The sequence below is a fragment of the Orcinus orca genome, chromosome 6 (assembly GCF_937001465.1).
Source record: "Orcinus orca chromosome 6, mOrcOrc1.1, whole genome shotgun sequence".
NCBI lineage: Eukaryota > Metazoa > Chordata > Mammalia > Artiodactyla > Delphinidae > Orcinus > Orcinus orca.
Window position 1 is genome coordinate 78,875,461 of NC_064564.1, and position 27,673 is coordinate 78,903,133.

The 27,673-nt window shown below is 38.2% G+C and overlaps 2 protein-coding genes across 15 annotated transcripts in view; one reads left to right on the top strand and one right to left on the bottom strand.

Moving 5' to 3' along the window:
* Positions 1-3,498, bottom strand: part of LOC101279781 (guanine nucleotide-binding protein G(q) subunit alpha) — a 439,263-nt gene extending 435,765 nt beyond the window's left edge. The window contains exon 1 of one of the 2 annotated variants that reach the window (XM_049710835.1): positions 3,440-3,498. The gene's annotated coding sequence lies outside the window, so the exon portion shown is untranslated. Of the gene's footprint in view, positions 1-3,379 lie in introns of both variants that reach the window. The other variant, XM_049710834.1, reaches the window with a different exon arrangement.
* Positions 3,499-3,560: 62 nt separating this feature from the next.
* Positions 3,561-27,673, top strand: part of CEP78 (centrosomal protein 78) — a 49,885-nt gene continuing 25,772 nt past the window's right edge. For 7 of the 13 annotated variants that reach the window (XR_007477793.1, XR_007477792.1, XR_007477794.1 and 4 more), the window contains exons 1-11: positions 3,569-4,091; positions 7,190-7,362; positions 7,454-7,526; positions 8,582-8,685; positions 10,682-10,856; positions 12,864-12,977; positions 14,726-14,790; positions 15,077-15,188; positions 18,701-18,836; positions 20,247-20,292; positions 21,671-21,799. Coding sequence is in view for 9 of the 13 variants with exons in the window: in XM_049710829.1 (XP_049566786.1) it covers positions 3,839-4,091; positions 7,190-7,362; positions 7,454-7,526; positions 8,582-8,685; positions 10,682-10,856; positions 12,864-12,977; positions 14,726-14,790; positions 15,077-15,188; positions 18,701-18,836; positions 20,247-20,292; positions 21,671-21,799 (1,380 nt within the window). In the remaining 4 variants the exon portion in view is untranslated. Of the gene's footprint in view, positions 4,092-7,189; positions 7,363-7,453; positions 7,527-8,581; positions 8,686-10,681; positions 10,857-12,863; positions 12,978-14,725; positions 14,791-15,076; positions 15,189-18,700; positions 18,837-20,246; positions 20,293-21,670; positions 21,800-27,673 lie in introns of those variants that run through there. The other 6 variants (XM_049710825.1, XM_049710826.1, XM_049710831.1 and 3 more) reach the window with 6 other exon arrangements.

Below are 27,673 nucleotides of genomic sequence, written 5' to 3' on the forward strand. Positions count from 1 at the left end.
GGAGGCAAAAGACCTGAACTCCAAAAACTATAAGACACTGATAAAAGAAATTGAAGATAACACAAACAGATGGAAAGATATTCCATGTTCTTGGATTGGAAGAATCAATAATGTTAAAATGACCATACTACCCAAGGCAATCTATAGATTCAATGCAATCCTTATAAAAATGCCAATGGCATTTTTTCACAGAACTAGAACAAAAAAAATTTTTAATTTGTATGGAAACACCAAAGACCCTGAATAGCCAAAACGATCTTGAGAAAGAAGAACAGAGCTGGAGGAACCATGCTCTTTGACTTCAGACTATACTACAAAGCTACAGTTATCCAAACAGTATGGTCCTGGCACAAAAACAGAAATATAGATCAATGGAACAGGTTAGAAAGCCCAGAAATAAACCCATGCACTTATGCCAATCTATGACAAAGAGGGCAAGATTATGCAATGGAGAAAAGACAGTCTCTTCAATAAGTGGTGCTGGGAAAACTGGACAGCTACATGTAAAAGAATGAAATTAGAACATTCTCTAACACCATATACAAAAATAAACTCAAAATGGATTAAAGAGCTAAACGTAAGACTGGATACTATAAAACTCTTAGAAGATAACATAGGCAGAACACTCTTTGACATAAACACAGCAATATTTTTTTGGATCCATTTCCTAAAGTAAAGGAAATAAAAGCAAAAATAAACAAATGGGACCTAATTAAACTTAAAAGCTTTTGCAAGCAAAGGAAATGATCAACAAAATGAAAAGACTACCTACTGAATGGGAGAAAATATTTACAATGGATATGCCCAATAAGGGATTAATATCCAACATATATAAACAGCTCATAAAACTCAACATCAAAAAAACTAACAACCCGATTAAAAAATGGGCAGAAGAACTGAATCGACATTTTTCCAAAGAGGAAATGCAGATGGCCAACAGGCACATGAAAAGATGCTCAACATTGCTAATCATCAGGTAAATGTAAATCAAAACTACACTGGGGTATCACCTCACTCCTGTCAGAATGGCTAGCATCAAAAAGAGCACAAACAACAAATGTTGGCAAGGATGTAGAGAAAAGGGAACCCTGGTACACTGTTGGTAGGAATGTAAATTGGTGCAGCCACTGTGGAAAACAGTATGGAGGGTTCTCAAAAAAATAAAAATAGAACTACCATATGACCCTGCAACTCCACTCCTGGGTATATATCCGAAAAAAACAAAAACACTAATTTGAAAAGATACACGTACCCCAGTGTTCATAGCAGCATTATTTACAATTGCCGAGATATGGAAGCAACCTAAGTGTCCATCAAGAGATGAATGGATAAAGAAGATGTGGTACATGTAACCAATGGCATACTACTCAGCCATAAAAAAGAACAAAATTTTGCCATTTGCAGCAACATAGATGGACTTGGAGGGCATTATGCTAAGTGAAATAAGTCAAACAAAAATAAATACTGTATGATATCACCTATATATGAAATCTAAAAAATACAACAAACTAGTGAATATAACAAAAAAGAGGGAGACTCACAGGTATAGAGAACAAACTAATGGTTGCCAGTGCGGAGGGGGAGGAGGGGGCAATACAGGGGTGGGGAAGTGAGAGATATAAACTACTGGGTGTAAGATAGGCTCAAGGTTGTATTGTACAACACAGGGAATATAGCCAATATTTTGTAATAACTGTAATGTAAAGCAACCTTTAAAGATTGTATAAAATTTTTTTAAAAAAGAAATCATACTGAAAATTGGAAACAATTTAAATGTCCATCAACAGGAAAATACACATATAAATTATTCTATTTCCCTACATGGGAATCTTACATAGCGAGGAAAGTACATGAACTAGACAGATCTTTATGTATCAGCATGGATGAACCTAGCAAAGATAACACTAAATAAAGCAAGTAACAAGAGAAAACATAGTAGAATACTATATGCTGTTTAAGAATACCTAAAAATATAGCATAAATCTAAAGACATCCATGGCAGTGATGGAGACCAAGTTCAGAAGAGGGGTTACCCAGGGTCAGCTGGGGAGTGGCTGTGTTTGGGAAAGTGGTCACACGAGACTCTTCCACAGGAATGGTAATGTTTCACTTCACACACTGGCTGGAGGACGGAGGAGTGTCTGCGATGTTATAATGTGAGCACGCTGCATGTGAAAGCCATTGCTGACCACATCTAGGGGATCTGATGCGCGGGAGATGGTAGTGGGTGGAGGCATCCAGAAGGTGGTGGTAGAAGAGGAACGTTGTACACGTAACACCTAAGGCCTGACCAGAGGACGACCGCTGTTCTAGACACTGGATACAGTTCGGAGCATCCAACTTCTACGGCCAATGTTAAAAGACAAACTGAGGCATATTTAAAATTTTAAGAGTTTATTTGAGCAAAAATAGATTCAATTCAGGCATCACCAAACTGAAAGTGGTGAGGAGCACTCCAGCCACAGGAGCTGCAGAGGTTTTTATTTTAAAAGGGCAGAAGCAAAGCAAGTAAATTACTGACTTGCTATGGCTTTAAAGCCTAGTTGGTGGTTTGTGACTGGTTGTCCTTAGCGGTTTTCGTAATCCTGAGGCATTTACAGTCTTAGATTTTGGTTGGTTTATGCAGGCGGCCACATCACTAGTCTAACGGCCTCCTTGCAGGGTTAATTTATTAACACCAATTGTCTGAGTTCTTCCTCTTACTTAGTTACTTCACTTCCTACGCCTCAGTTTCTCTTTTGTAAAGTGGATATTCAGTAGTAAATTCTCTGTGGAGTTGTTAGGAAAACTGAATGATTTCATACTGAAACAGTGCTTAAAATAATGCCTAGGAGACAGAAAGTACTAGTTACCAGAGTTAGCCATCATTATCAGTACAAAACAAAGTGATTATTAGTAACCACGATCGTGTCCTGAATGCATGGAACAAGTGACCATTTGCCAACCACCTTGTCAAGTCAGCAGAAATTACAGAAATTAAGAGCTCTCCGCAGAAATTTACACACCCGTGCACGAGGTAAGGGACCACAGGCACTCAGCTTTTCATGTGTCCCTCACGGAGTGCACGCTTTCTCCTGGGCGGGGCGAGCACAGACACTTATCGGGAGTTTAACTACTTTTAAAATGCATTGAGGGCTTCCCTGGTGGCGCAGTGTTTGAGAGTCCGCCTGACAATGCAGGGGACACGGATTCGTGCCCCGGTCCGGGAAGATCCCACGTGCCGCGGAGCGGCTGGGCCCGTGAGCCATGGCCGCTGAGCCTGCGCGTCCGGAGCCTATGCTCCGCAACGGGAGAGGCCACAACAGTGAAAGGCCCGCGTACCGCAAAAAATAAAAAAAATAAAAAATAAATAAAATGCATTGATACAACCATATCTCACTTTTATTTGGATCAGTCAGTAAACGCCTTCTGGAAACCCCCAATTCTCCAAACCACCTACTTTTCGCGCTGCCCTAGTCTCGAAGCTCCCTCCCCTGCTCCTCAGGCCGGGTCCCCACGGGAGGCGGGGCTGCGTGCTGACGCACGACGAGCGCGCTGACGTCCCCACGGCGCCGCCAACCGGCTTGAACCGCAGCCCCGCGGCGCGGAGGGCGATGAGGCTGGCGCCAACTGCCTGCTCTGTGGCGCGGGAAGCGGCGCGGGAGCGCGGCATCGAGGGGCCGGCCTAGCTGGGGCCCGTAGCCCTTCGTCTTCTGGCTGGTACGCAGGTCCTGCGCACGCTGCGTGGCCGCAGCCGCCGGGCGGTGGGCGCCGGAGGGACCGGGAGGCGAACCGGGGTCCCCAGGCGGGTGTGGGCATCGTTCCCGCAGCCAGCGTCCCCCGAGGCCGCGCTGGGGCCATGATCCACTCGGTGAAGCTGCGCCGCGATAGCGCGGCCGACTTCGTCTCGCATTATGAGTACCTGTGCGCGCTGCAGGACTCGGTGCCTCTGCCCTCCGTGCGCGCTTGTCTGCGGGAGGGCGTGCTGGACTTCAACGCCGACCGCCTCCGCGGGCTGGACTGGGCGCCGCTTCTGAGCACCCTCAAGATTAATAAAGATCTGCCCCTGATCTGTATCAGGAGCTTCTTCCAGCCATGGCTTGGCGAGACAGGTTTGTAGTTCCCGCTTCCAGGGGCTCTGGTGTCGGCGCTGCGAAGCGGGGTTTGATGGTGCAAGGTGGAGGGTGGGCACTAGAACCGGTGCCCAGTGCCCGGGTGTGCGTGCACCAGACGGGGCGTGCGGCCTAGGACTCCTGCGGAGTGCCTTAAGGCTTCTAGGTCTCAGTGTTCTCATCTGTAGTATGGGCTTAACAGGACCCACTCTCTGTGGCGGTTACAAGGAGGCACTCTGTTAATGCTTGTAGACTCTACAATGTAGAACACTTAGCACAGTTTGGAGCATCGTTAATTGTTCCACAGATGTTACTTGGTCTGTTGCATGACTTTGTCCCGTACAGACCAAAGCGATTAGGAAATTGATATATCCCAGCTTCATTTCCTTTCCATTAAAACAGGGCTCAGGAAAAAAAAATTTTTTTTCAAAATAGTCGTATCATATAGTGGGAAGAGCACAGGTGTGAAGGCAGCTTAGGGTTTGAATTCTAGGGCTTATGCGCTCTGTGGCCTGGGCAGGTTACTTTTGAACTACATTCCTCACACTTGTAAAATGACATTAAAAACCACTCTTTCTGTGGGTTCTTAGAATTAATGAAGTAGGTTATGTGGGTAAAGTATCCTGGCACTTGAATGAGTTGTCAGAACCAAGGGCTGCTGGAGACGATGCTTCTGCCGTAGGTAATCTTCCCTTCTACTGGGCAGCAGGTAAACACAAGCACAGTAGTCAGTGCTCTGGAAGAAGTGAGTTCTGGTGCTAAAGAGCACAGAATCTTTCTTTTTTTAAATTTAATTTTTATTTTATATTGGAGGACAGTTGATTTACAATATTGTGTTAGTTTCAGGTGTACAGCAAAGTGATTCAGTTATACATATATCCATTCTTTTTAAGATTCTTTTCCCATACAGGTTGTTATAGGATATGGAGTAGAGTTCCCTGTGCTATGCAGTAGGTCCTTGTTGATTACCTATTTTATATATAGTCGTGTGTATATGTTAATCCCAAATTCCTAATTTATCCCTCCCCCCCACCTTTCCCCTTTGTAGAACACAGAATCTTGGAAGGGAAAGTTCAGGGTAGGCTTCTTGGAGGAGGTGCCATCCTTTCTAAGGATATGTAGAAGCTCCTGGGGTAGTAGGAGGGAGAAGTGTGTGTCAAAGTTTGAGAAATATAAGAAAAAATGGCAAAACTAAGGTACAGGAGTGGAACTCAGGGTTTGGGAAAGAAATGAGAGTTGATACTGGAAACCTAGTGGGGCCCAACAGAAAGGGGCCTTGTTTGTCCTGTCAGAAGTTTGGATGTTTATCCTGAAGGCTGAGGGAAACACTAAAGAACAGTGAGATGGACTTCTGGTTTAGAGGCTCACTCGGACCTCCGTATGGAATGCAGTTGATTGGGTGCAGGGTGAATTGTAATCTAAGGGTCCCACTTAAGTTATAAAATGTGGGACTGGATTTTGGAGATCCGAGAGAGATTGGGTGGGGCCTGGTGACCAGTTAGAAAAGGGAGGGCAGCAAGTGTGGGTGACAGTTTACAGCTGCATCTTTTTGTGAGATACACAGCACAGTAGGAAGGGATTGGGGATGGGGAGAGGATCTTACTTCATCTTCAGTGCTTTAGAGGGGCCTGGTAGACGGGTCTGGGCCCAAGGTACAGATCTGGGCTTTTTGGGAGGACAGGTGTTTGAAGGCATGGGAGAGACTTAGGTTACCCACAAGAAGATCCAAAGAATCATAGGTCTGAGAGTTTTTTAGGTGGGTATATTTGAGGATGTTTATAAGCTGAGAAAAAGTAGCCGGCAGAGGAAGGGTGTGAAGATCTAGGAGAGGAAATGATTGTTCCTTTGTTTTCAAAAACCTGAATACTTGTCGTTTGCCTGGCCCTTTTCTAGGATCTGGGGTTCACACCATCTGTTATCTCTTCTTCAAGGACAGTTCAACTCATCCCCTGGTGAAGAGAAGTCAGATTATTCTTTGCATCCCATTCAGGTGTAGGAACTGTTCTGTACCTCTGAAGGGACTTTACTTAACCACAGTACTAACTTAGAAATCAAAAGAAATTATAGCTGGAAGGGACCGTAAAGGCCACTGTACTTAATTTTGCCTAATATTTTACATTGAATGTAAGAAAAATTTATTGCAGAGCCCATTCTCTTCAGAGCTCCTTCACTGAACTTTCTTTATGTCTTGCATCCAGTGGGTCTAGCTTGTAGATTTTGGCCTCCTCCTAAATTTGCTTCTTCATCCATATTACATTTTGCCAGGACTATGGCAGAAGCTCCTAGGTGATTTCGCGGCCCCTGGGCTCAGTTCCTCTAAGTTCATCTGCCTACTTGGGTTGAGTGATCTTCTACAATAGAAAGATACGCTTAAAACAACGCTGCTAATGGCTTGCCCACACAGAGTTAGTGCATACTAGCCACCCAGCGTGTGCTCTGCACAGAGGCGTATAGTCTGAACTGTGCTCTTCCAAGCCTCATGGGGCTATTTGGCCCTGAGGAAGGGGAGCTTTCTGTGATCACTCCCTTTATCTAATTGGTCCTTCAGCAGCAGGGTGCCTTTTTCTAATTAGTGGAGGCACCCTTACTCAGCCAGTGGTAGCCCCAGGCCTCATCACCTGTGGGATGCAAGCCATGCTCTCTCCCAGGCTTGCTTCGGCCAACATCTCTATTTTAATTTCTGTCTCTTCTCACACTTGGACCCCTGGCCTTTAGTCATCCCCACCTGCAGTATTTACAGTGCCCAGCAGGTGTCAGGCTTGAGTGTCTTTGCACAGGTGCTCTCTCAGTTAATGCACCTCCTACTGCAACTCTGCATAGTCTCATCTTTCTAGATTCTACTTCAGGGTTATCATGAAGCCATCACTTAGATATAACTTTTTGCCTCCAAAAGAATCTCTGTGCATAAAGGTTATGTTTCTTTATCTCATGTGATTGAAATTTTGAGTTTACACATGTCCCTCCTTAATCAAGGCTTTAAGGGCAGGAGTCGTTTCTAATCCTTAGCACAGAGCAGATGCTTTTTTTTTTTTAGGTACTTTTTAATGATGATAAAATGTATGGTTTAAATCACTCATCTTACAATAATTTTGCTTTAGGTTCTGACAGAAATAAAGTTTACAGAAGTCGTGTTCCTGCGATAAGAAATAAAGATGTGACCTTCCAGTTGTGTAAAGCTCTTAAATGCTGTGTAAGTGCGTCGGGTGCGCTAAGGAACCTGGAGCTAAATGGGCTAGTTCTGAGAGAGAGAGACTTAACTATGTTAACAAAGGTAAGCCTTCATTGTGTCCTGCCAACATTTGATAGTTGCTTTTGGGGCATACTAAACCAATAAAATTTTAAACTTTTTCTCCCCATTAAAGGGATTGAATAAATCGGCCACTTTGGTGCACCTGTGTCTTGCGAATTGTCCAATTGGAGATGGAGGTTTAGAAAGTGAGTTTCAGTCTTGTTTAAGTCTCTTCCCATCAGACTGGTCTCATGATTTCCTACACACCATGTTACTTCCTGTCCACCTTTTCTTGCTGTTGTTCATGCCTGGATTGTCTCCTGTACCTGCTCAAACCTTGGTCCATTCTCATTTGTACCATGGAAGTTTGTCATGCTGGATACTGTCAGAACTAATTTTACTTAAGTTTGTGTTAAGCCACAAACCACACATTTTGTATATTTTCTGTTTTTTGTGTTTGTTTATATTTTTATGGTTTCTCTTCAAGAAATATTACGGGAAGGGAAATAGCAAGATGTAAAGAGCAAAAAAGTCATCATTATCTTTAAATTGTTAAAACATCTATCTGCAATCATAATTATAATGCACTGTGGTATGTGTTAAAATAGGAAATATTTGTAACGTCCCGTAGGAGCAGCAAACTCAGTGGTGTTGGCGGGGGTGTGTCGTGGAAGTAATCACAAAGCAGGTGACTGTTGGTTGGGGTCCTGAAATATTAGTGTGTGTTCCCTGTGTCCAGTAGTGGTCTGGAGGGGTCAGGAAGCCTGCCTTTCAATTTGAGGGAACAGAGTGTTTGAGGTCCTCTATCTTCTATTGCTCTAGTATATTGCATAGCACCTAATAAAATACTAGATTTATAGTTGACATTTAAATTGTTGATTGATAATCAAGATTGGGATGTATCATTGGAAATGAAAATCGGAAGAGTCTTATGCTTTTTAGGTTTTTCTTTTTCTTCCTATGTCTCAAAAGGTATGTAGTACTTTAGTGGTTGGGAATAAAGTTTGCAGTATTCAGTGTATTCAGTTTTAGTATCTAAATAGAATTAAACTGTTGCTGTAAACTGGAATAACACTTTGTTACTGACAAGTTTTAGAATGTATTGGTTCGTCAATTACCTGTTTGGGAAGATTGTAGTTAATGATTTCAAGAATGTGGCTATAAACCTCCAATTGACTCAAGAAAAGCAAATAAGTCAAGATTGACAAATGTATAGGATCTTCATCTTATTGTGTGTGTGGTTTTTTTTTTTCCCTTTTAGTTATTTGTCAAGGTATAAAGAACTCTATCACTCTTAAGACAGTAAACTTCACGGGGTGTAATCTGACATGGCAGGGAGCAGATCACATGGCCAAGATCTTAAAGGTGATTTTATGTTTAAACTTTCATGAAAACATATGTGATTGAAGCACATTAACATATTGATACAGATGGCAGTTCATTTTTGTGTTTTGATACCTGTGAGTGCAGCTTTAGTTTTGTTGAAAGAATGTGACCAGTTTTCAGTTTGGGATTCTACCATTTAGTAAAGATAGTCCACTTAAATTTAGAAATCAGACATTTAATATATAATACATAATAATACTTTCATGTATTTTTAGTTACTGAAAACATTGATTGTGATGCTGTGCAGAAACTATGCCATTATAGTCTTCAAGACTTAAATGAATCCAGTGTTTATTAGCTGATGTAGTTTATAAACTAATAAAAATCACTACATCAGCAATTTGTAAATACAGTTTTTAAAATAATGCCTTAACAACTTTACAGTGGTTATAATTACTGTATTTAGGCTTAAAGTTATTTAATAATTTTACATGAAGCCTTTTTAATAGTTTGCTGGTGCAGATCAGGGATAGGTAAACTATGGCTGGTGGGCCAGATCCAGCCCGTCGCCTGGTTTTGTAAAGAAAGGTTTCTTGGAACATAGTCGCACCCATTGTTTACATGGTAGCTGTGGCTACTTTTACCCTACACCAGTGGGGTTGAGTAGTTGCAACAGAAACTGTATAGCCCACAAAGCTGGCAATTTTTAAATTTAGATTTTAAAAATTGAAAAATTCTTTGAGCCCATACAGGGCAAGTCCATTGACCCCTGGGAATGAAAGCAGTCAAGAACTTGGGTGCCAAAGCCAAATGGCCTAGGTTCAAATTCGCTTTCTCCCATTTCATAGCTAGTGACCATGGACAAATCACTTAACCTCTATGCCTCATTATGAGGTTTAAATGAACTAATTTGTATAAATAGTGCCTGGCACATACTAAGCACTGTGTAAGTGATTGCTGTTATTTCTGCTTGTAGCTTTTATAAGTTATTGTTAATAGAAAAATGACACTAATGATTTTCCTTTTAGAGTGTCAAAGGCACTTTGAGTCTTATTTTTTCAAGAATGTAATAAGACTTTTTTCATTTAAAGTCAGTGTTCCCTGTTACCAAAATTTATTTTATAAATATAAAGAATTGAATGTCTTTAAGACAATACTTGTGGTTAAATGTCAAACCATTATTTTCCCAAGGCACATCAAACTGGCTCTGCATAGTCCAGGCCTCTGAAGTTTGTGTGCATACCCTAGGGAGCATGTGAGATCCATTTTTGTAAATATAGTTTTTAAAATAATGCCTGGGACTTCCCTGGCGGTCCAGCAGTTAAGACTCTGTGCTCCCAATGCAGGAGGCCTGGTTTCGATCCCTGCCCAAGGAACTAGATTCCACATGCATGCTGTAACTAAGAGCCCACATGCCACAACTAAAAGATCTGGCATGCCGCAACTAAAGACCCGGCACAGCCAAATAAATAAATAAATATTTTTTTAAAAATAAAATAATGCCTTAGGAGTTAGGAAAAGAAAATATTAGAACCTGTTTACCTTTGTATCACTTAAAAAATATCTGTGTAGTTTATAATGTACATAAATTATATGTATAGAACTTCGTGTATATTATTTGTTAATAAATAAGATGCATATTAAAAAGTTTTCTTATGGGTTGCCCAGTCAGGTGTTTGGAGACTGAAGGACAGAATGATGAAATTTAGAACCTCAGCAATGATAGAATTTAGAACCAATTTCCTGACTTAGAAGATAAGGAAAATAATTCATGGACTGTAATTGAGTTGTCCAACTTTACGTAAGTGTTCAAGAACAGGTCATCCAGTGGCTGGAATCTAATCACTGACCGACTAGAATCTGGGTCACTGGACTCGTAAAGCAGAACTGACTGTTTAATTTCTCAGGTTGATTCTCCTGGCATATATGCTTGATGTGTGTGTGTGTAAATCTCTGACATAATAAGCCATACTCAGTAGGCACACCGTGTTTCCTTATTCAAGCATCTTAATTTCATCCCATTAAATCTTTGAAGTATCAGACTATCAGAAGGCATGAAGAAACCTGGGCTGAGAGTCTTCGTTACAGGAGACCTGATCTTGACTGTATGGCTGGTTTGAGGCGCATCACTCTGAACTGCAACACGCTTATTGGTGACCTGGGTGCAAGTGCTTTTGCAGAATCTCTTAGTGAGGATTTATGGCTTAGAGGTAAATTCTAAAATTGAAAATATTGAATTTTTAATATTATATGTGCTTAGCTTTTGGCATGATACGTTGTGATAGGATTTTTCTTAAAGCCTCATTTCTCTGACAGCTTTTATTTTGCTTTTAAACTTTCTCTAAGAGTTGCATATATCCTTTATAGAAAATACAGAGTAACAAGAGAACAATTACCTATAATCTGAATACCCAGACATAATCACTGTTCATTTTGGTGTATATACTTTCAGTCTTTTTTTTTCTATAAATATATTTGTACACTTAGGGATTACAAAAGTAGAATTGTAGTATACTTGCTGTTTCATATTCCTGCTTTTTTCGCTTAATGATGTATCATGTAGTATTCCATCGTATTGATGTCCCATAGTTTAATCAATTCTTTGCAATTAGATTTAGTTTGCTTTTCCCTGTCAGAAACAATGTGAATACGTTGTATGTACATCTCTGTGTCCGTCGGGATTACTTCTGTAGAATAAGTTACTAGAAGTGGAATGACTAAGTGTGACATATTTTTAAGACTTTTGATACACATTGCCAGCTTACCATCCAGAAATGCTATGCCAATTTGTAGTCCACCCCAACAGTGGATGTGAAGCCTCCCTCTCACAAACACTGGCTTGTAACACTTTTAAAAAACTGTAAAACTACAAAAATGAGTACCTCTCCCTTTTTTATGCAAGTAGGATTACTCCAAATTTTATAACTTGTTTCAGTTAATTTAGTATGAGCATTTTAGCAAGTCAGTAAATTTGCGTTTACTGCATCATTTTTTGTGACTGTTCAGTGTTTCATTATATGAATATGCCACAGTACACATAGCTTATCCATTCTTGTATATAAGCTATGTCCAGTTTTTCAGTTACAAATAGTACTCTGATATATATCCTTACCTATATCTCTGACTATTTATTTTGGTTAAATTCTTAGAAAGACAGTTGTTGGATCAAAAGGGTATAGACATTTTAAAGGCTTTTCTTACAGAATCGTGGCTTAATCTGATAGGAGAATAACCACATTTTATTTTGTATTCATTTGATTTACTAGAGAGGTTTACTGGCTGTTTGTATTAATTTGGCTAGTTGGTTAATTACACTGTGTGTCCATTCTTCTGTAGTGAGAGTTTGTAAGGGTTGTATCATATCCTGTCAGATCCATATGTCTGACTTGCTATTTCTGGGTGTCGTGGGGTGTTGAAAGACTTCAGTTATTTTAATGCGATGGTACACACAGCACTTAAAAAAAAGACTCATGATAGTTTCCTTTCATGTAATATTTTTTAATACCTGTGCTTTTGTGATGATCCCTTTTGTTTAAATGAGTAGGTTGTTCAGCCCCAGAACTACTAGAAGTCATGATCATTTGTTCTGGTTTTAGTCTGACCTTTTACTGAGAAAGTTCTTGACCATGATACTTTCAAGATAGGTTTTTAGTATGTATTCTCTATTCACACATTCTTTGAATTTGTTATTATTTGTATCCTCTTAGACTTGTCTTTTTGTTCTAAAACTAACAGAACAATGGAAAAGTTGTTACATTTCTTCTATTTTGTTTTCCCCTTTTAACTAGTTTCAAGTGTGATTTGGAGCTCAAGATCATGATCAAAAGAATGCAGTGCATTTCTGAGCTCCACCAGTTTTTGCTTGTGAGGTTTACATGCCACTGCCGCCCTTGCTAATTATGAACTGAGATTCATTTTGTGATGTTTTTTGCTCATAGGTTATATACAGTTATTCTTCAGTTCTTTAATTGTAAAATATGTTGGATGATTTATTGGCACTAAAGGCAGGGTTATCATTGCACATCCAAGAAGAGGTTTTTAAATTAGATTATGCATTATGTGTGTGTGTATACGTTTCTGTTTTTTTCCATACCCAAAATTACAAACCTGCCATGACTGGTCTTGTGCAGGACTCTTCCACACGTGAGAAAATGAGAGTTGTCTATATGTCAAATCTGTATAGAGTTAGCAAGTGACCTTTTGTCTTTCATCCAAAGCACTTGACCTGCAGCAGTGTGGCCTCACCAGTGAAGGAGCAAAGGCTTTACTAAAGGCCCTTGAAACCAACAGAACTCTGGTCGTTTTGGATATAAGAAAAAACCCACTTGTCGGTATGTGGTCACTTTTTTTTTTTAATTGATTAACACCTAGCAAAACAAAAAGAATTTGTTCACGTATTGACAGTTTTTAAAACTTCATGTGTTTAACTTTCCTGATCGTATACAGTTGGTCCTTGAACGACGTGGGGGTCAGGGATGCCGCCCCCCAAGCAGTTGAAAATCTGGGTATAAGTTTATAGTCAGTGGTTCCACATCTGTGGATTCAACCAGCCTTGGATCGTGTAGGACGATAGTACATACTTATTGAAAAATATCTGTGTGTCAGTGGACCCGCGAGGTTCAAACCCATGTTGTTCAAGCGTCAACTGTACTTTTCTAATGTTGCACTTCCTGTACATTTTTAGCAGATAATTTACCAATTAAAGTGAGTTATACTTGTAAATTTTTCTTATCTCTACTCTGAATAGAGGTGAACCTAGATACTAAGCCTGCTTCCACCAAGAGCATTATTTCCTTCTTGTGCAACCTCTGAATTCTTGCAAGGAGTACTTTATTCATTTGTCAGTTTAACAATATTTTTAATACCTTCTGTGTGCCAGGTACGGGTTTAGGCACTAGGGAAAAAGCAGTGAACCAGACAGACAAAAGCCTTGCCCTCATGGCGCTTACATTCTAGTGAAGGAGTTCAGATAGAAATGAGTAAACAGATAAGTAATATAATTTTAGATAGAAGGAAGTGCAGAAATATCTTAATGTAAGGAGAGTGGCGGGGGGCAGGTAGGACTCCATTGGATAGGTTTGTTAGGGGACAGCTTCACTGGAGAAGTGGCATTTGAACGGAGACCTGAATGAAGAGAGGAGCAAGCCATGGAAGATATGCAGTAAGCACATTCCAGGACAAGGAGGCAATGCGTATGCAGGCATGTAGGTGGGTGGAGTATTTAAGGAAAAGCAAGGAGGCCAACATGGCCAGAGTACTGAGTGAAGAAGAGTGTGGTATGACATGAGGTCAAGGAGCTAGCCAGGGGTCTGCTCTTGTAAAGTCTTCAAGGCCAGAGTAAAGATGTGGATTATTCTAAATGAGTAGACGGTTTTGAACTGGAAAAAGGCATGATCCAAATAGTATCTCAATAAGATGACCTGGTATAGAGAATAGACTTGGGGGGATAAAGAAGAGAAACAGGGAGACCAGTTAGGAGACTATCACAGTGGTCCAAATAAGAGATGTTTATGGCTTAGCTTAGGCTGGAAGTTTGGAGCAAGTGAAAAGTGGTTGAATTCAGGTTGTGTTTTGAGGGTGTAGCTAACAAGACTTGCAGATAGATTAGATGTGGGGTATGAAGGGAATAGTAACAAGGAGACAAGTCATTGATGATTATGTGTGCAACTGGGTGGTATCACATAGAAGAAGGGAGCTGATGGGAGGAGCGGCTTTTGAGGGAATATCAGGACTTTGGTTTGATATCTTAGATGCCCTTTAGGTATCTAAGTGTCTGGACAATGCTCAGACTGTACTTTCTATCCAAAGGTATCCAAAGCCGCTTTAGATGCAAAATGTTTAAAGTTGTCCTTTGCTGCTGCCAAAATAGTAGCCATTGGGGGCAGTCTGCAAGATGGCATCTTAGGTTTTTGAGGAAGAAATTAGAATACACAAAGGGGGAAATAAGTGTATGATTACGTAATGTAGATTTCATATTTAAATTTATGGGAAGCGCAATAATTAGTTGGCTTTTGGTTTTAAATGGAAATAGCTACTCATTGGGAAATAATTATTCTAATTTCAATTTATTTTACTTTAGATCATTCTGTGATGAAATCAGTTATCAAAAAAGTTCTCCAGAATGGAAGGAGTGCCAAGTCAGAGGTATATAATGTGTTTTAGTTCTCTCGGAATAATTTCTCTTTAATGGTTTGTTTTTCTTTCTTCCTTAAAAGGAAATTATCAAGGTACTTTCTGCCATCTTAAAACTAAGTTTTTAGTCAAATCAAATGGCTTTTCTGTCTTTGAAAATGTTGTGTGATTCTTTAATTTAGGTTCTGAGAAATGCAGATTGAAAACCTTTTTTTAACTTAAAATATCTTAATTTCCAGTTAAGATCAAACCCTCATAAATTACCTGGAACTTAAATGGCATATTTATTATTTCTCAGTACCAGTGGATAACTTCTCCATCTGTGAAGGAACCATCCAAAGCTGCTAGACAGAAAAAGAGAACTATAATTTTGGGAAGTGGTCGAAAAGGAAAAGCTACTATTAGAATTGGTAACTTTTTCTTGTTTTTAATGCTACTAGAATTTATACCCCTTATGTTTTCCAGTGTGCTAAAATTAAAACAGCCAATATTAATCACATGCATATTAGGAGGACTATAATTATTTTGATACTTATGAGAATTTATAGAATGTAGATATAATAAATGAATTTAAAGAGATATTAATATTAACCAACATTATTGTTTGGATTTCATAAAAAGTTCATTATTTTGAAAATATTTCCTGGTTGATGATTACTTCTAATACTTTGCAATTGAAATTTGGGGTGCACTTTGATGATAATTTTAGTAGTGGTGCTTTTGAGGGATGATTTTTTTTTTTTAATGCAGAATTACCTTTTGCGCTATAAAACAAAATTTCTTCCCAGTTCCAACCTTCCCATTGTTCCCTTCTTCTTTCTTAGAAATTCTTACCTAAATTTTTGATTCAGGTAATATCTTGTTTCTCTCAATGATAACAAAAACTTGAAATATGTATTATCCTTATAAAAGACTTCTACAGACAAGTTTATTGACCTAGATGGAACATTTTAGAAAAACATTTTCTAAATGCTTACTGTAATGTGTATTTAATTTTCCAAATGATAGTTAACCCATAGATAGTTAGCCCATAAAATCTAAAATGATAGATTTTACAACTAAGCCTATAATTTTGTTACCAAATGTAATAAAAAGCTTTTAAAACCCTTTAACAATCAATGGAATAAGTTTCACATTTCTCCTGAATATATAAATGTGGTGTAATTCACTTCTACTGATAACGTTTGTACTGTTTCTAAGAGACCTTAACTTTTTATTTTCTGGAACATATTATCTTTAGTCACAAATAGTCTTTTTTTGTTGTTGATAAGAATGAATAGCAGGAGCAGCATTTGTGAAACCAAATCTAATATGAAACTGACTCTTTCTTGTGAGTAAATTTGAATTTTGAAACAGTAAAACAATAAGGTTTAATATAAAGCAAAATAAATTTTTTATGTTTATGATCTGCCAATTTCCCAAAAAAAGTTTTGTGGTGACTTTAGTTATATACCAGATACATTAAAAATCACCAATGGACAACAACACATCTTTTATTTAGGTGCCATCTGAAAGTTTTAAAAATTTGTTGACTTAATATCACTGAACTGTCCACTTTAAAATGGTTAAAATGATAAATTTTCTGTTTTGTGTATTTTACCACAGTTTTTAAAAAACATGTTGTTTGAAGATTTTTAGGTTTTATAAAGGTATTGTATTAGCATAAGAATGAAAAATTTAAAAGACCACCTCTAGTCTCATTATCCTATCAAGCAATATTTACATTTTTATTTTCTCTTCCTGTTGTCTATAAACATAATTCCACATAGCTTAAATATAATTTGCCATTCTTATCTTTTCATATTAAATTTAAATTTTATGATTCATAGTTATACTTTTTAACGTTGTATTCACAAGTTTTCATTGAGTTGGTCAATTTTTTAAATTGGTGAAAAATTGGAAATAACCTAAAATAAACTATTGTAAACATCTTCATAAGTACAGCCTTTTTTTTTTCTACTTAAAGGTGTATGTTTTTGATTCTCCATTAATCAACTTGCTTGGACAATAGTGTATTAAATAGAAGTTGTTAAGAGTGTTTATTAAATCAAAAAAAAGCTTATGATTTGTCTGCCAGTTATTTCAAGACAGTGATATTTTAATAATCAAATAGTACATACAAAGAAGATTTGTGATATCACTAATTACATATTATTATTAAAAATTTATATCATATGTAAAGCATTCTTAAAACAGCTAAGTTGACTTTTGCTATGATATTAGAAATAAAAATATATATAAATAAAACGTATATGTAAAACATATTAGGAATTCTATAATATTAGTACCTGGTGGTATATAATAGGGCATCATGGAATGAGAATAAAACAATTAAATTTTTTTTTATTTAGCATGATTAAACAAAGTGGAAATGTAACTGAAGTATACGAGCTCATTGAGCTATTTTAAGAGTAATTTTATTTCTTGGGCTTTTTTTTGTATTTGCCTCAGTTATTTGGAGACATAGAGGTAAGCCAAATCAATGACTGGGTATATAGTTAGATCCAGGTGAGTATAGGGGTGAAATAATGGTGTGAATTGTGTCACATTTATATTGTAATTATGTATGCCTAAAAAAAGATGGGAACTTTTATTAGAAATTTTTTTTAGCTCCTAACAAGAAAAGTGTAATTTTAAAAAATTTTATTACAAATGTATTTTCATTAGTTTCTGAAAGTAAAGGAAGGGTATACACATACAAACCACATGCATATAAACATTTTTTTTTGAGGGTAATTAAGTTAGACAAAATAGAATAGCACAAAATGAACTGAGCTCCTATATATTTTTAAGAGACATGTAAGTCACACAGGATCATGTGGTGATTATCAATAAGCTACACTCTATGAAATATTTGTCCTATATTACCACATGCACTCTATTTTGCACTCCATCCTAATGCTGCTAAAATATAGTAGAAAACAGCAGCATAGCACAGGGAGATCAGCTCGGTGCTTTGCAATGACCTAGAGGGGTGGGATAGGGAGGGTGGGAGGGAGGCTCAAGAGGGAGGGGATATGGGGACATGTGTATGCATATGGCTGATTCACTTTGTTGTGCAACAGAAACTAACACAGAATTGTGAAGCAGTTATACTCCGATAAAGATCTATTAAAATAAATAAATAAAATAACATAAAATATAGTAGATTTGAAGGATAAATATAACCATTTTAACCTATGATGTTTGTTTTCAGTAAATACAAATTTTTAAATGTGAATTTTAATATATGGCTTGTTCTAAATAAAATATTAACACGTAAGTCTGGTTTTTGCTACCAAATATTTCATATAAAGATACTTGACTCTCTACTACTGAAATATAGGATGTCTCCACATTTCACTCTTTTATCCAGTGGGTTTCATTTGTTTTTTGTGTGTTTTCTATATGAAATCAAATGAGCAGTGAATGTTGACAGGCTTATAGGAGGGTAACGTTGACTCACCTACCACTTGTAGTCTTATAACTTTTATTGTTTTTACATAGAAAAATTCATCTTAAATTGAAATTTTGGTCTAATTCTAAAGATTCTGTTTGTCAGAAGTCATGGGTGTGTATCTGTGTTTCTCTATCCTGGAGATTCAGAAATGCCAAAGGTGTTCTAAGAGTCAATAAACTTGAGTGTTTCTGCATGATACATAAAATGTATCATTCTTTGGGATTTTTTAAAAATTTATTTTTGCATTTCTGCACATCTCAGTACTTTTGTTTTAGTTAAAATAACTTGTTACTGTAGAGAACTTATATTTTTTAAAAATGCTGGCTTATGTAAAACCTTTTTACAAAAAGATCCTCTTTTTAATGGCCTTGGCACCATTGTCAAGTGCCTGTTTGATTCCTTTCAAAGTGTACACGTGTGACAGTTGCTCTGTAGACCTTTGGTGCATCTTGATTCCTTCTTATCATGCTTTGTCAAACATAGGCTTGGCCACAAAGAAACCTGTAAGTAATGGAAGGAAACACTCTGCTGGTAAAGAATGTTATGCTCCTGAACCTCTACCACCTGGTGTGTCTGGTTTCCTGCCGTGGCGTACTGCAGAACGTGCAAAAAGGAACAGGTAACGTGCTTGCATTCCCTGTCTTTTTCAGTCATTCAGAATTCTTTGTTTTGGAACTTCTATTATGTGGGCAGTCTCTGGTGCTTTCTATAGAGCAAAAAAGATAACTCACACATGGCTTCGGCCTAATGAGCCCTCTAAGGAAGAAAAACAAAAAATAATTGGGAGTTTCAGCTTGTTTCTCAAGTGTCACAACAGAGGTAACCCGTGGGCATCACGAGGAGACTAAAATTATCTCCAATTGTGCAGGTGAGAAAAGTTTCACTAAAGGCAGGTGTAGTTGAGCCAAGCCCTACAGCACAGAAGTAGGAATTTGGATATGTACGAATGGGAAAAAAAACATTTTAGGCATGGGAAATAGTTTAATGCAGAATGGATGAGAAATATGGAGTAGAGGGCTTCCCTGGTGGCGCAGTGGTTGGGAGTCCGCCTGCCGATGCAGGGGACACGGGTTCGTGCCCCGGTCCGGGAAGATCCCACATGCCGCGGAGCGGCTGGGCCCATGAGCCATGGCCACTGAGCCTGCACGTCCGGAGCCTGTGCTCCGCGACGGGAGAGGCCACAGCAGTGAGAGGCCCGCGTACCGCAAAAAAAAAAAAAAGAAGGAAAGAAATATGGAGTAGATCTATTCTAAACCAACTGGCTTAACTCAGTAAATCAGCTTTAGTGAGTCAAACTAGCTTTAGCTGATTACTTATCCAGGGGATAGCTGTTCATAGTAATTTTTGTCATAGAACTGTAAATAAAATTGTTGAACTATAGCTTCAGGCTTGTTAAGTGAAATAGATGGCTCTAGATTATTTTCAAGTGACTTACCTGGTAGTATTCACGAAATTGGAGGTTAACAATTGCTTAAGAAAACAAAGAGAATTGATTTTAAATAGTACTTGAAGTAGTTACTGTGTAAAATATCTGTTCAGTTGCTCATGTTAAATGGATGTTTATAATCCCCATTGGACAACCGACTACTTTTTTGCAAATGGTAATGTGAATTGCTGTTGCATAAACTATAGTGTTGAATCCCCAGTCTTTGCCCTTGAGTTTAACAACTCTGTGGTTTCCTATCTTCTTTCTGAGACACTTCATGTCAGGTCCATCCTTGTCACATGGAGTGGTAAATTAGAGAATGATTAATATCACCAGTTAAAGAAGTGAGCCTGAAATCTCAACCATCCTGAACATAGGAACTGAAGGGGCCTCTCAGCAGTTCAGAGAGTTATTACCAAGCCAGTCGGCTGAATTCTGCTCAGTTTTCTCCATAGCAGAGCCCTCCAGGTCCTTCTTTTGAGCTTATTTTCATACACAATTCTGTATGGATACTGTACATAATACTAAATAGTTGTATTAACTGGGTTTAACTGGTGATTATTTACATCAAGATATAACTTCATTTTGTTGATATCTTTTTAGGGGTTTTCCATTCATCAAAGCTCGTGATGTATGTAATCGGTTGCAGGTATGTAGCTATCATATTTATAATATATAGGGGGTTGAACTGGGAAAGGGGGATGGTCATTCTTTTTGCTTTTTAAACTGACAGAGCCTTACAAGAAGCATTTCCCTCTCTGAAATAAATCGATTTAAAACTTGTCTGGTCGCTCTCCCAATGCAACTGTGTAGTTGTGTGGATTTGGCACACAACTGGCAGCCTTGTGGTTATGTCTGTAAACAAGGAAGCCTGTTCTCCGGTCCACAAATCAGCTGTTACCCAGTGAAACGAACTTGACTGCCATTTCTGACCCCTCACATGGAGCTGTCATACTCAAGAATGTTCATATGTTTTCAAGAAATGTTGTTTGTGGGCTATATGTACAAATTCCTGATCTTAAAGCCAATATAAAGCAACATATACCAAACCTCTGCTCTCTCACCAAGGCCACACACATTCCCTCTCTTTTGGCCTCATGGCAAGCTAATACTGTCAGTATCAGATTCTCCTTCCCAGTGGTCTTGGGAGACTGCATAGTTGCTCTGTGAAAGGCAACACTGCTGAGACTGAGAGAAGAGCACCTTGGGTGTCAGTCCTGCCCTTGCATGCCCAGAGGGAGGGGTGTGTGCCTCGTTCTACCTTTGGGATTTTCCTATGCTGCAGGGTTTGCTGCTTGTTGTCAAAATGATGTCCTAGTGACTTGTCTTCTGCGTAGTTATATAATCCCAGTACACTTCTTTATGATCTGTAGACTTTTATGGGGTTGTGACCAGGTCAGGTTTTAAATGTTTGGAAATGTCATATTGAACAACATTGCAGTGGCAGTGAAGCTTGACAGGAGAATTGTATTACTATTACACTAGTTTGGGCTTAAGGGTGATGAGAAGATGAAATTTTTGATGGGTCAGTTTTAGTTGTGTATGTGTACGTGATTTATTTTTTAAAATTCTAATGTTTATTATTCACAGCTTAGATATGTTGACTTTCTGATTATTCTTCTGATTCTTTATCAGTCCCCTTACTGATGAATTCTCCTCCGAAAAACTACATTTTCTTCCAGACTGTTTTTGTCTGATGGTAAAGAATAAATTTTTCATTTGCAGTATAAAGTTGATCTGAGAAAAATGTTTACCTTGGCTCTTCACTTGGCTTCTGCGAAAGAAACTTAATAAAATAATATGGGCAATTCCCATTACTAATCCTAACCATGTACAACAGAGGTCTGTACAGTAACATAGCAAAAATAAGTTCCTGTAATTTTACTTAGTCATTGCCTGTTTTAGACTAAGGAGCAGTGAGAGACATTTATAAATAATGATACCTCAGATCACTTTTGTTAAATGTTCTCTAATATTTGGTATCTGCTTGTGTTATCTTTTATACAATCTTGTCTTCTTTCTTCAAGCAGTCAGAATTTCCTGTGACTGTGACAGTAGAGAGTCCTTCCTCCTCAGAAATCGAAGAGGTCGATGATTCCTCAGAATGTATTCAGGAAGAGCCAGAGAAAATCAATTTGAAACAAGAAGCATTGCAGGTACAAAGTTATCACTTTAAAGCTATAGAGAAGATTATTTTTCAAGTGGAAGCCTTATTGCAACACTGCATAGCTTGTGTGAGGGTTCTGTTTTCCCCTCCCATCTGCATTGTATCCCCTTGAATGGTTCCTTAAGCTTAGACCAAGGTGAATGGTGGACATTTGAACTCTAAGAAATAAAAATCAAAACATGTCATTAGTAATATATTTTTCTTTCCTTAGAACCTTAGGATATTAGGTTTAGGGAGAACCTTAGTGATCATACGATAAAGAAATTAAGTTCTGAATATAGTCAGCTGATTCAGTGCTCTTGTTTTACAGATGAGAAAATTGGCAGTTCTAGTTGAACTCTCTTTTTATAAGAGGAAAATACGATCTCATTTTAAATAAAAGTAAAGTTGAAAAAAGTTTTAAGGTTGATATTCTCCTTTCCTAAAATAAAAAATATCAAGAAGCTACATTATGTTACCTAATAAACCTGATATCTAATGTCATTCCATACTTTTGTTTGTATGGACAGAAAAGAAAAATTGATTTTCATAACAAATTTTTGAACCTCAAAAATAATACATTTATTTTATTTCAACTTTAATGCAGAGCTGAAAATTTCTAGTAAATAAGGGAACACCATTTGGAGGGACCTTGTCTTTGTGCTACAAAGTCCATGTTTAATTTTAAAAAATTACTTAATATGATTTTCTTTTCATATGAAACATGAAACTTGACAGGTTTCAGAACTAATTATCCTATTATTGTAGGACTATGGAAATTACTATTTGATTTTCAAAAGAGAAAGTTAGATTTTTATTTTTTTAATTAAAATTAATGATAATATAGAGAAATTTTAAGAAAAGAACTTAGAAAATTATGAAATGTTAGAGTAGGAGTAATCTATAGTTCATTTAGAGTTACCCCCTTTTGTTTTATAAATGAGCACCTAAAATTGTAGCACGTAAGTGGTTTATTAGTAAGTTGCAGAGTACGACAAGACCCTAGAGCATCTAACTCGCATTCCTTGTCATTTTAGATGTGTTGTGTTCATTTCCTTCACGAGTAGACAAGGAGATTGTATTTCTAAAAGCAATTATAGACACTGGGGAAGACTAAGAAATTTAAACACTGGGACCACAGAATAGCAGATTCAGAATATGCACTGAGAACCCTTTCAGCTCTTGTCTGTTTTGACAATACACTAAAATGATGGTATCAAAGTGTTTAAGTATATAAGCCCACAACAATCAAGAGATTTCAACATAGTTTTGAAAGACGGAAGACAAGTGGAAGAGTGTGAAACTGAAGCAGTAGAACAGAGGAAAACCATCACCTAGAATATGCACACGGACCACCTTCAACTGAGGAGGAATCTGACCCCACCTGCAGAAGCAGCTCCGTGCTCAGATGCGCGTGTAGGAGAGAGGGTGGAGTTAGTTAAAAGCGTGACTCAAATAGGGGAGCTCATTGAAGGGTTGTGTTTGGAGGAGTGGACTCCCAGCCCCGCCCTCACGCTCCTGAAATGAGATGATTTCATTTTGAAAACAGTGAAACTGGGGAGAACTAAGGCAGCTAGTGTGAGTTTTTACACCCTAGAAAGGAGTGTTTCGGGGGGATGCTATTACAGTTACTCCCAGGTTCTTCCTGCATAAGAAGCCAATCAGTCGTTGACTTCAGGGAGCTTTCTGCGCTCATTCTTAAATAGAAAATAAATATCATTTGCCTGATAGTTGAGTAAAGCTTACAACATGAGAGAGGGGGAAAAAGAGTGAAAGCATATCCTAGTAGGACCAGGGACAATTTAGGGAACAAAATAATTTAAGAAAAGCCCCTAATTAGTATTCTGAGAGAGGTTTAAAAAGAGCTAGCAACTATAAAATAAGACTAGGGGGTTAATTAAAAAGAGAATGGTCAGAAAGCAAAAGAGGTCTCTTGGAAATGAAAATATGGTTGCTGAAATAAATTCAGTAGGAATTTAAAAAATTTCTCAGTATATAAAAAAGTAAGACATAATGGAAAATGTGATAGAAATATGTTAGAGAGGCTGCATCTAGGAGATCCAACATGTTACTCTTAGAAACTTTAGACCCACAAAAAAAATGGAGGGAAGCTGTCAAAGGGCAAGAAAATTCCCCACAGCTGAAAGTAGACATCAGGCCTCAGATTGAAAATAGCTGCAAGATGAACAAAAATAGACTCATACCTAGACACCCTTCATTGTGAAATTTTAAAATACTGAAAAAATAAAATAGAATAAACTACTGAGAGGATACATCCATTCCAGAGAGAAAAATACTGGTCACCTAAAAAAATAAGTTAAAATCTGACTTTATCATAGTTGTCATCAGCACCAAAGATACCTCCAAAGTTTTTCAGGCACATAATTTTCACCCTAAGGTTTTGTATCTAGCCAAACTATCAGTCATAAGTGGAGGCTGAATAAGATATTTTGTACGTAATTTGAAAAATTTACCTCCTGTGCTACACCTTAAGCTATTTATAGAAATAATCCAGCAAAATGAGGGAATAAACCAAGAAGGAAGGTAATAGGGGATTCAGTGCAGAGAGCAGCTAGTTTAGATTTGAGAGGCTTCTATTGAGATTGTGTGATTAAGAGCTTAGAAACACCTTGAGACATATTGTACTTACTAGGTATTAGGCACTGTTGGAAGGGAGGAGGGAGAGGAAGGGGAGAAGGAACTTGAACTCCAGAGGAGGAAAGGCTATACTGACATAAACATGAAGCAAACTAAACTATGGTTGATTTTTAACCTACCATTGGTGAGCAAGAGAGGAATCCACTTAGACTTGACACTATAGATGTCCCCCTTTTCAGTGACACACAGGGGTAATGACCACCTATCTAATTTGTGGTCCAAACCAGAACACTTCAATAGTGTAAGGAGGGGCTCTAATGCTGTAACATCAGGACAACAGGTATAAACTGGAACAGCCCAAGGCAGCTTGGGGTATGTGGTCACCCTACACAAGGGCAGTGACACTGAAACAGTATAGAAGGAGGTATAGTCTATACACAGAGACACAGTACATCTGCAGTGGGCAATATTAATTTAATTGTAATAATGGAAATACTATCTTGGTTTGCAGCTTTTATTGTCAACTTGCATGTAATAACAAATAACTAACCTAAACTATACTTAGTATGTATTAGTATTAACTTGGTATGTACTGAAATGTATTGTGTACTAGTATGTACTTAGTATATATTATGCTCTAAGTGTTTTTGCATATATTAACTCATTTAATCCTCTGAATAGCCTTATGAGGTTGGTGCTAATATCATTCCCACTTTTCAGAAAAGGAAGCTAAGACAGGGAAGGAACTTGCCCAGACTGTACCTAATTTAGGGCTGAATTGAGGCTTTGAGTTTAGGCACTCTGCCTGTTCTCTTAAACATTACTCTGTACTGACTCTCAAATAACGGAAGACTTAACTGCACATAGAACAGAATATAAATTTCAACTTTGAGAATGTAAAAGCTAGGTTTGGAAGATAGACAGGAGGTAGAAAAAAGGGAAGATGGTATGAATGTCCTCATTTTACAAAGCATGACGTTGAGAGAGTTTATAGTTGATCAACAATGTAGGTTTTTAAGTATATCACTACAAGTCAAAGAGATCATGAACAGTGGAATAACTAATGATGACATAACTTTACTGAGCAGTGTGGACATAGGAAAGAGTGTAAAGGAACTAAACCCTTACTTAGTAAATTAGAAACTTAACAGATAATGCCTCAAATTTAGTGAGAAAATAGTTATGTAAGAGTATTACTTGGAAATGGAGAAGAATTCAAAATAACGATAGTTGGGCTTCCCTGGTGGCGCAGTAGTTAAGAATCCACCTGCCAATGCAGGGGACATGGGTTTGAGCCCTGGTCCGGGAAGATCCCACATGCCGCAGAGCAACGAAGCCCGTGCGCCACAACTACGGAGCCTGCGAGCCACACCTACTGAAGCCCGCGCGCCTAGAGCGTGTGCTCCACAACAAGAGAAGCCACCGCAATGAGAAGCCCACACACCGCAAGAAAGAGTAGCCCCTGCTCGCCGCAACTAGAGAAAGCCTGCAGGCAGCAATGAAGACCCAACACAACTAAAAATAAATAAATAATAATTTAAAAATTTAAAAATAACAATAGTTGACTTAAACCTCATAAAAAAAGGAAATCCAAACAGCCAGTAAACACGGAAAAGCATACGACTTCATTAAGTAATAAGAGAAAAGTGAGTCAAAACCAGTGAAACTACATGCCAATCAGATTGACAAATACATAAATAAAGTGTGGTAGTATCAGGTATTGTAAACCTGGAGTACTATGGGAATCTTCTACCCTGCTTATACTGGAGTATAAATCAACACAACTACTTTGGAAAGCATTTAGCACTCTCCATCACCTGAAGGTGTATAAATACCCCGTGACCCAGCAGCCCTCACCCCCGCCCTGTATAAATGCACCAGGATAACTGGTACAGCAGGATTCGTGTGCATTATTTGCATTAGCACAAACTGAAAAAAATACAAATGTCCATTAAGAGTCAAAAATTAAATAAGGGCTTCCCTGGTGGCGCAGTGGTTGAGGGTCCGCCTGCCGATGCAGGGGACACGGGTTCGTGCCCCGGTCTGGGAAGATCCCACATGCCGCGGAGCGGCTGGGCCCGTGAGCCATGGCCGCTGAGCCTGCGCGTCTGGAGCCTGTGCTCCGCAACAGGAGAGGCCACAACAGTGAGAGGCCTGCATGCTGCAAAAAAAAAAAAAAAAATTAAATAAATTATGTGTATTCGTACAGTGAGAAAACTATCAAGCAATAAAACTGAATGAACTAGAGCTACAGGCAGCAATGTGGATGAATTTTGTAAACCAATGTTGAGTGAAAGAAATAAGATAGAAAAGACTTCATATACTATGATCCTCTACATAAAGTTAGATGTTGACAAACTAAACTATTTTGTTAGGGATGCATGCAGGTTAAGGGAAATGATTGTCACGAAATGAGGATGGTGTTTAACTGGGAAGAGGGAAGGAGCTTGTGATGAGAAAAGGATATGGGGGGTTTTTGAGATGCTGACAAGTATCAATACTTTCATATTTGAGTAGTGGTTATGTAAGGATTCTCTTTTTATTTGTCACATTGGCAGTTTTTTTCTGTGCGCTTCTCAGTACACATATCGTATTTTACAGTTAAAAACCTGTTTAAAGAATCGGTCGCTTCTTGAGTGCTGGATGTGGGAGTGGGATGAGACCATTTCATTTTAAGCCCTTCACTACTGTTTGTGTTCGCATGTTCATTCATTCAGCATTAATTGAACATATTCTATGTACCAAGCACTCTTCTAATTTTATATGTGTTTTAATTCATGTAATCCTCACGAGAGCTCTGTGATATGGGAGCTTATCTCCATTTTATAGATGAGGAAGTTGAGACCTAGAGTTACAGAACTTGTCCAAGGTTATATAGCTAATGGGTAGGGCCAGGCCCATTTGCCTCAGAGAATCTGAATTTTTTAAATATAATCTAAAAGAATTTAATTACTAATTATAAGCAAAAAAATTGTACATTAAAGAAGATGACAAGTTTTCATCTATCCAGTTAGAAAAAAACATACAGTCTATCTTTCATACACATACATCTTGTATTGGCAGGGATTTTCCTTATTAAGCAATTATTTATTGACCGTCTACTTTGTGCTAGGCACAGGTGCTGGGGATAAACACTTAATAAAATACACTCCTTTCTTCAAATAACTTGCACTCTAAGTGAGGAGGTAAGCCAACAGTTATAGTAGAAGTTATATACCAAGTGATACATCACTGATGGCAGTATAAAATCTTAGAAATCTTTTGGAAAGAAGTTTGGAGATAGGTA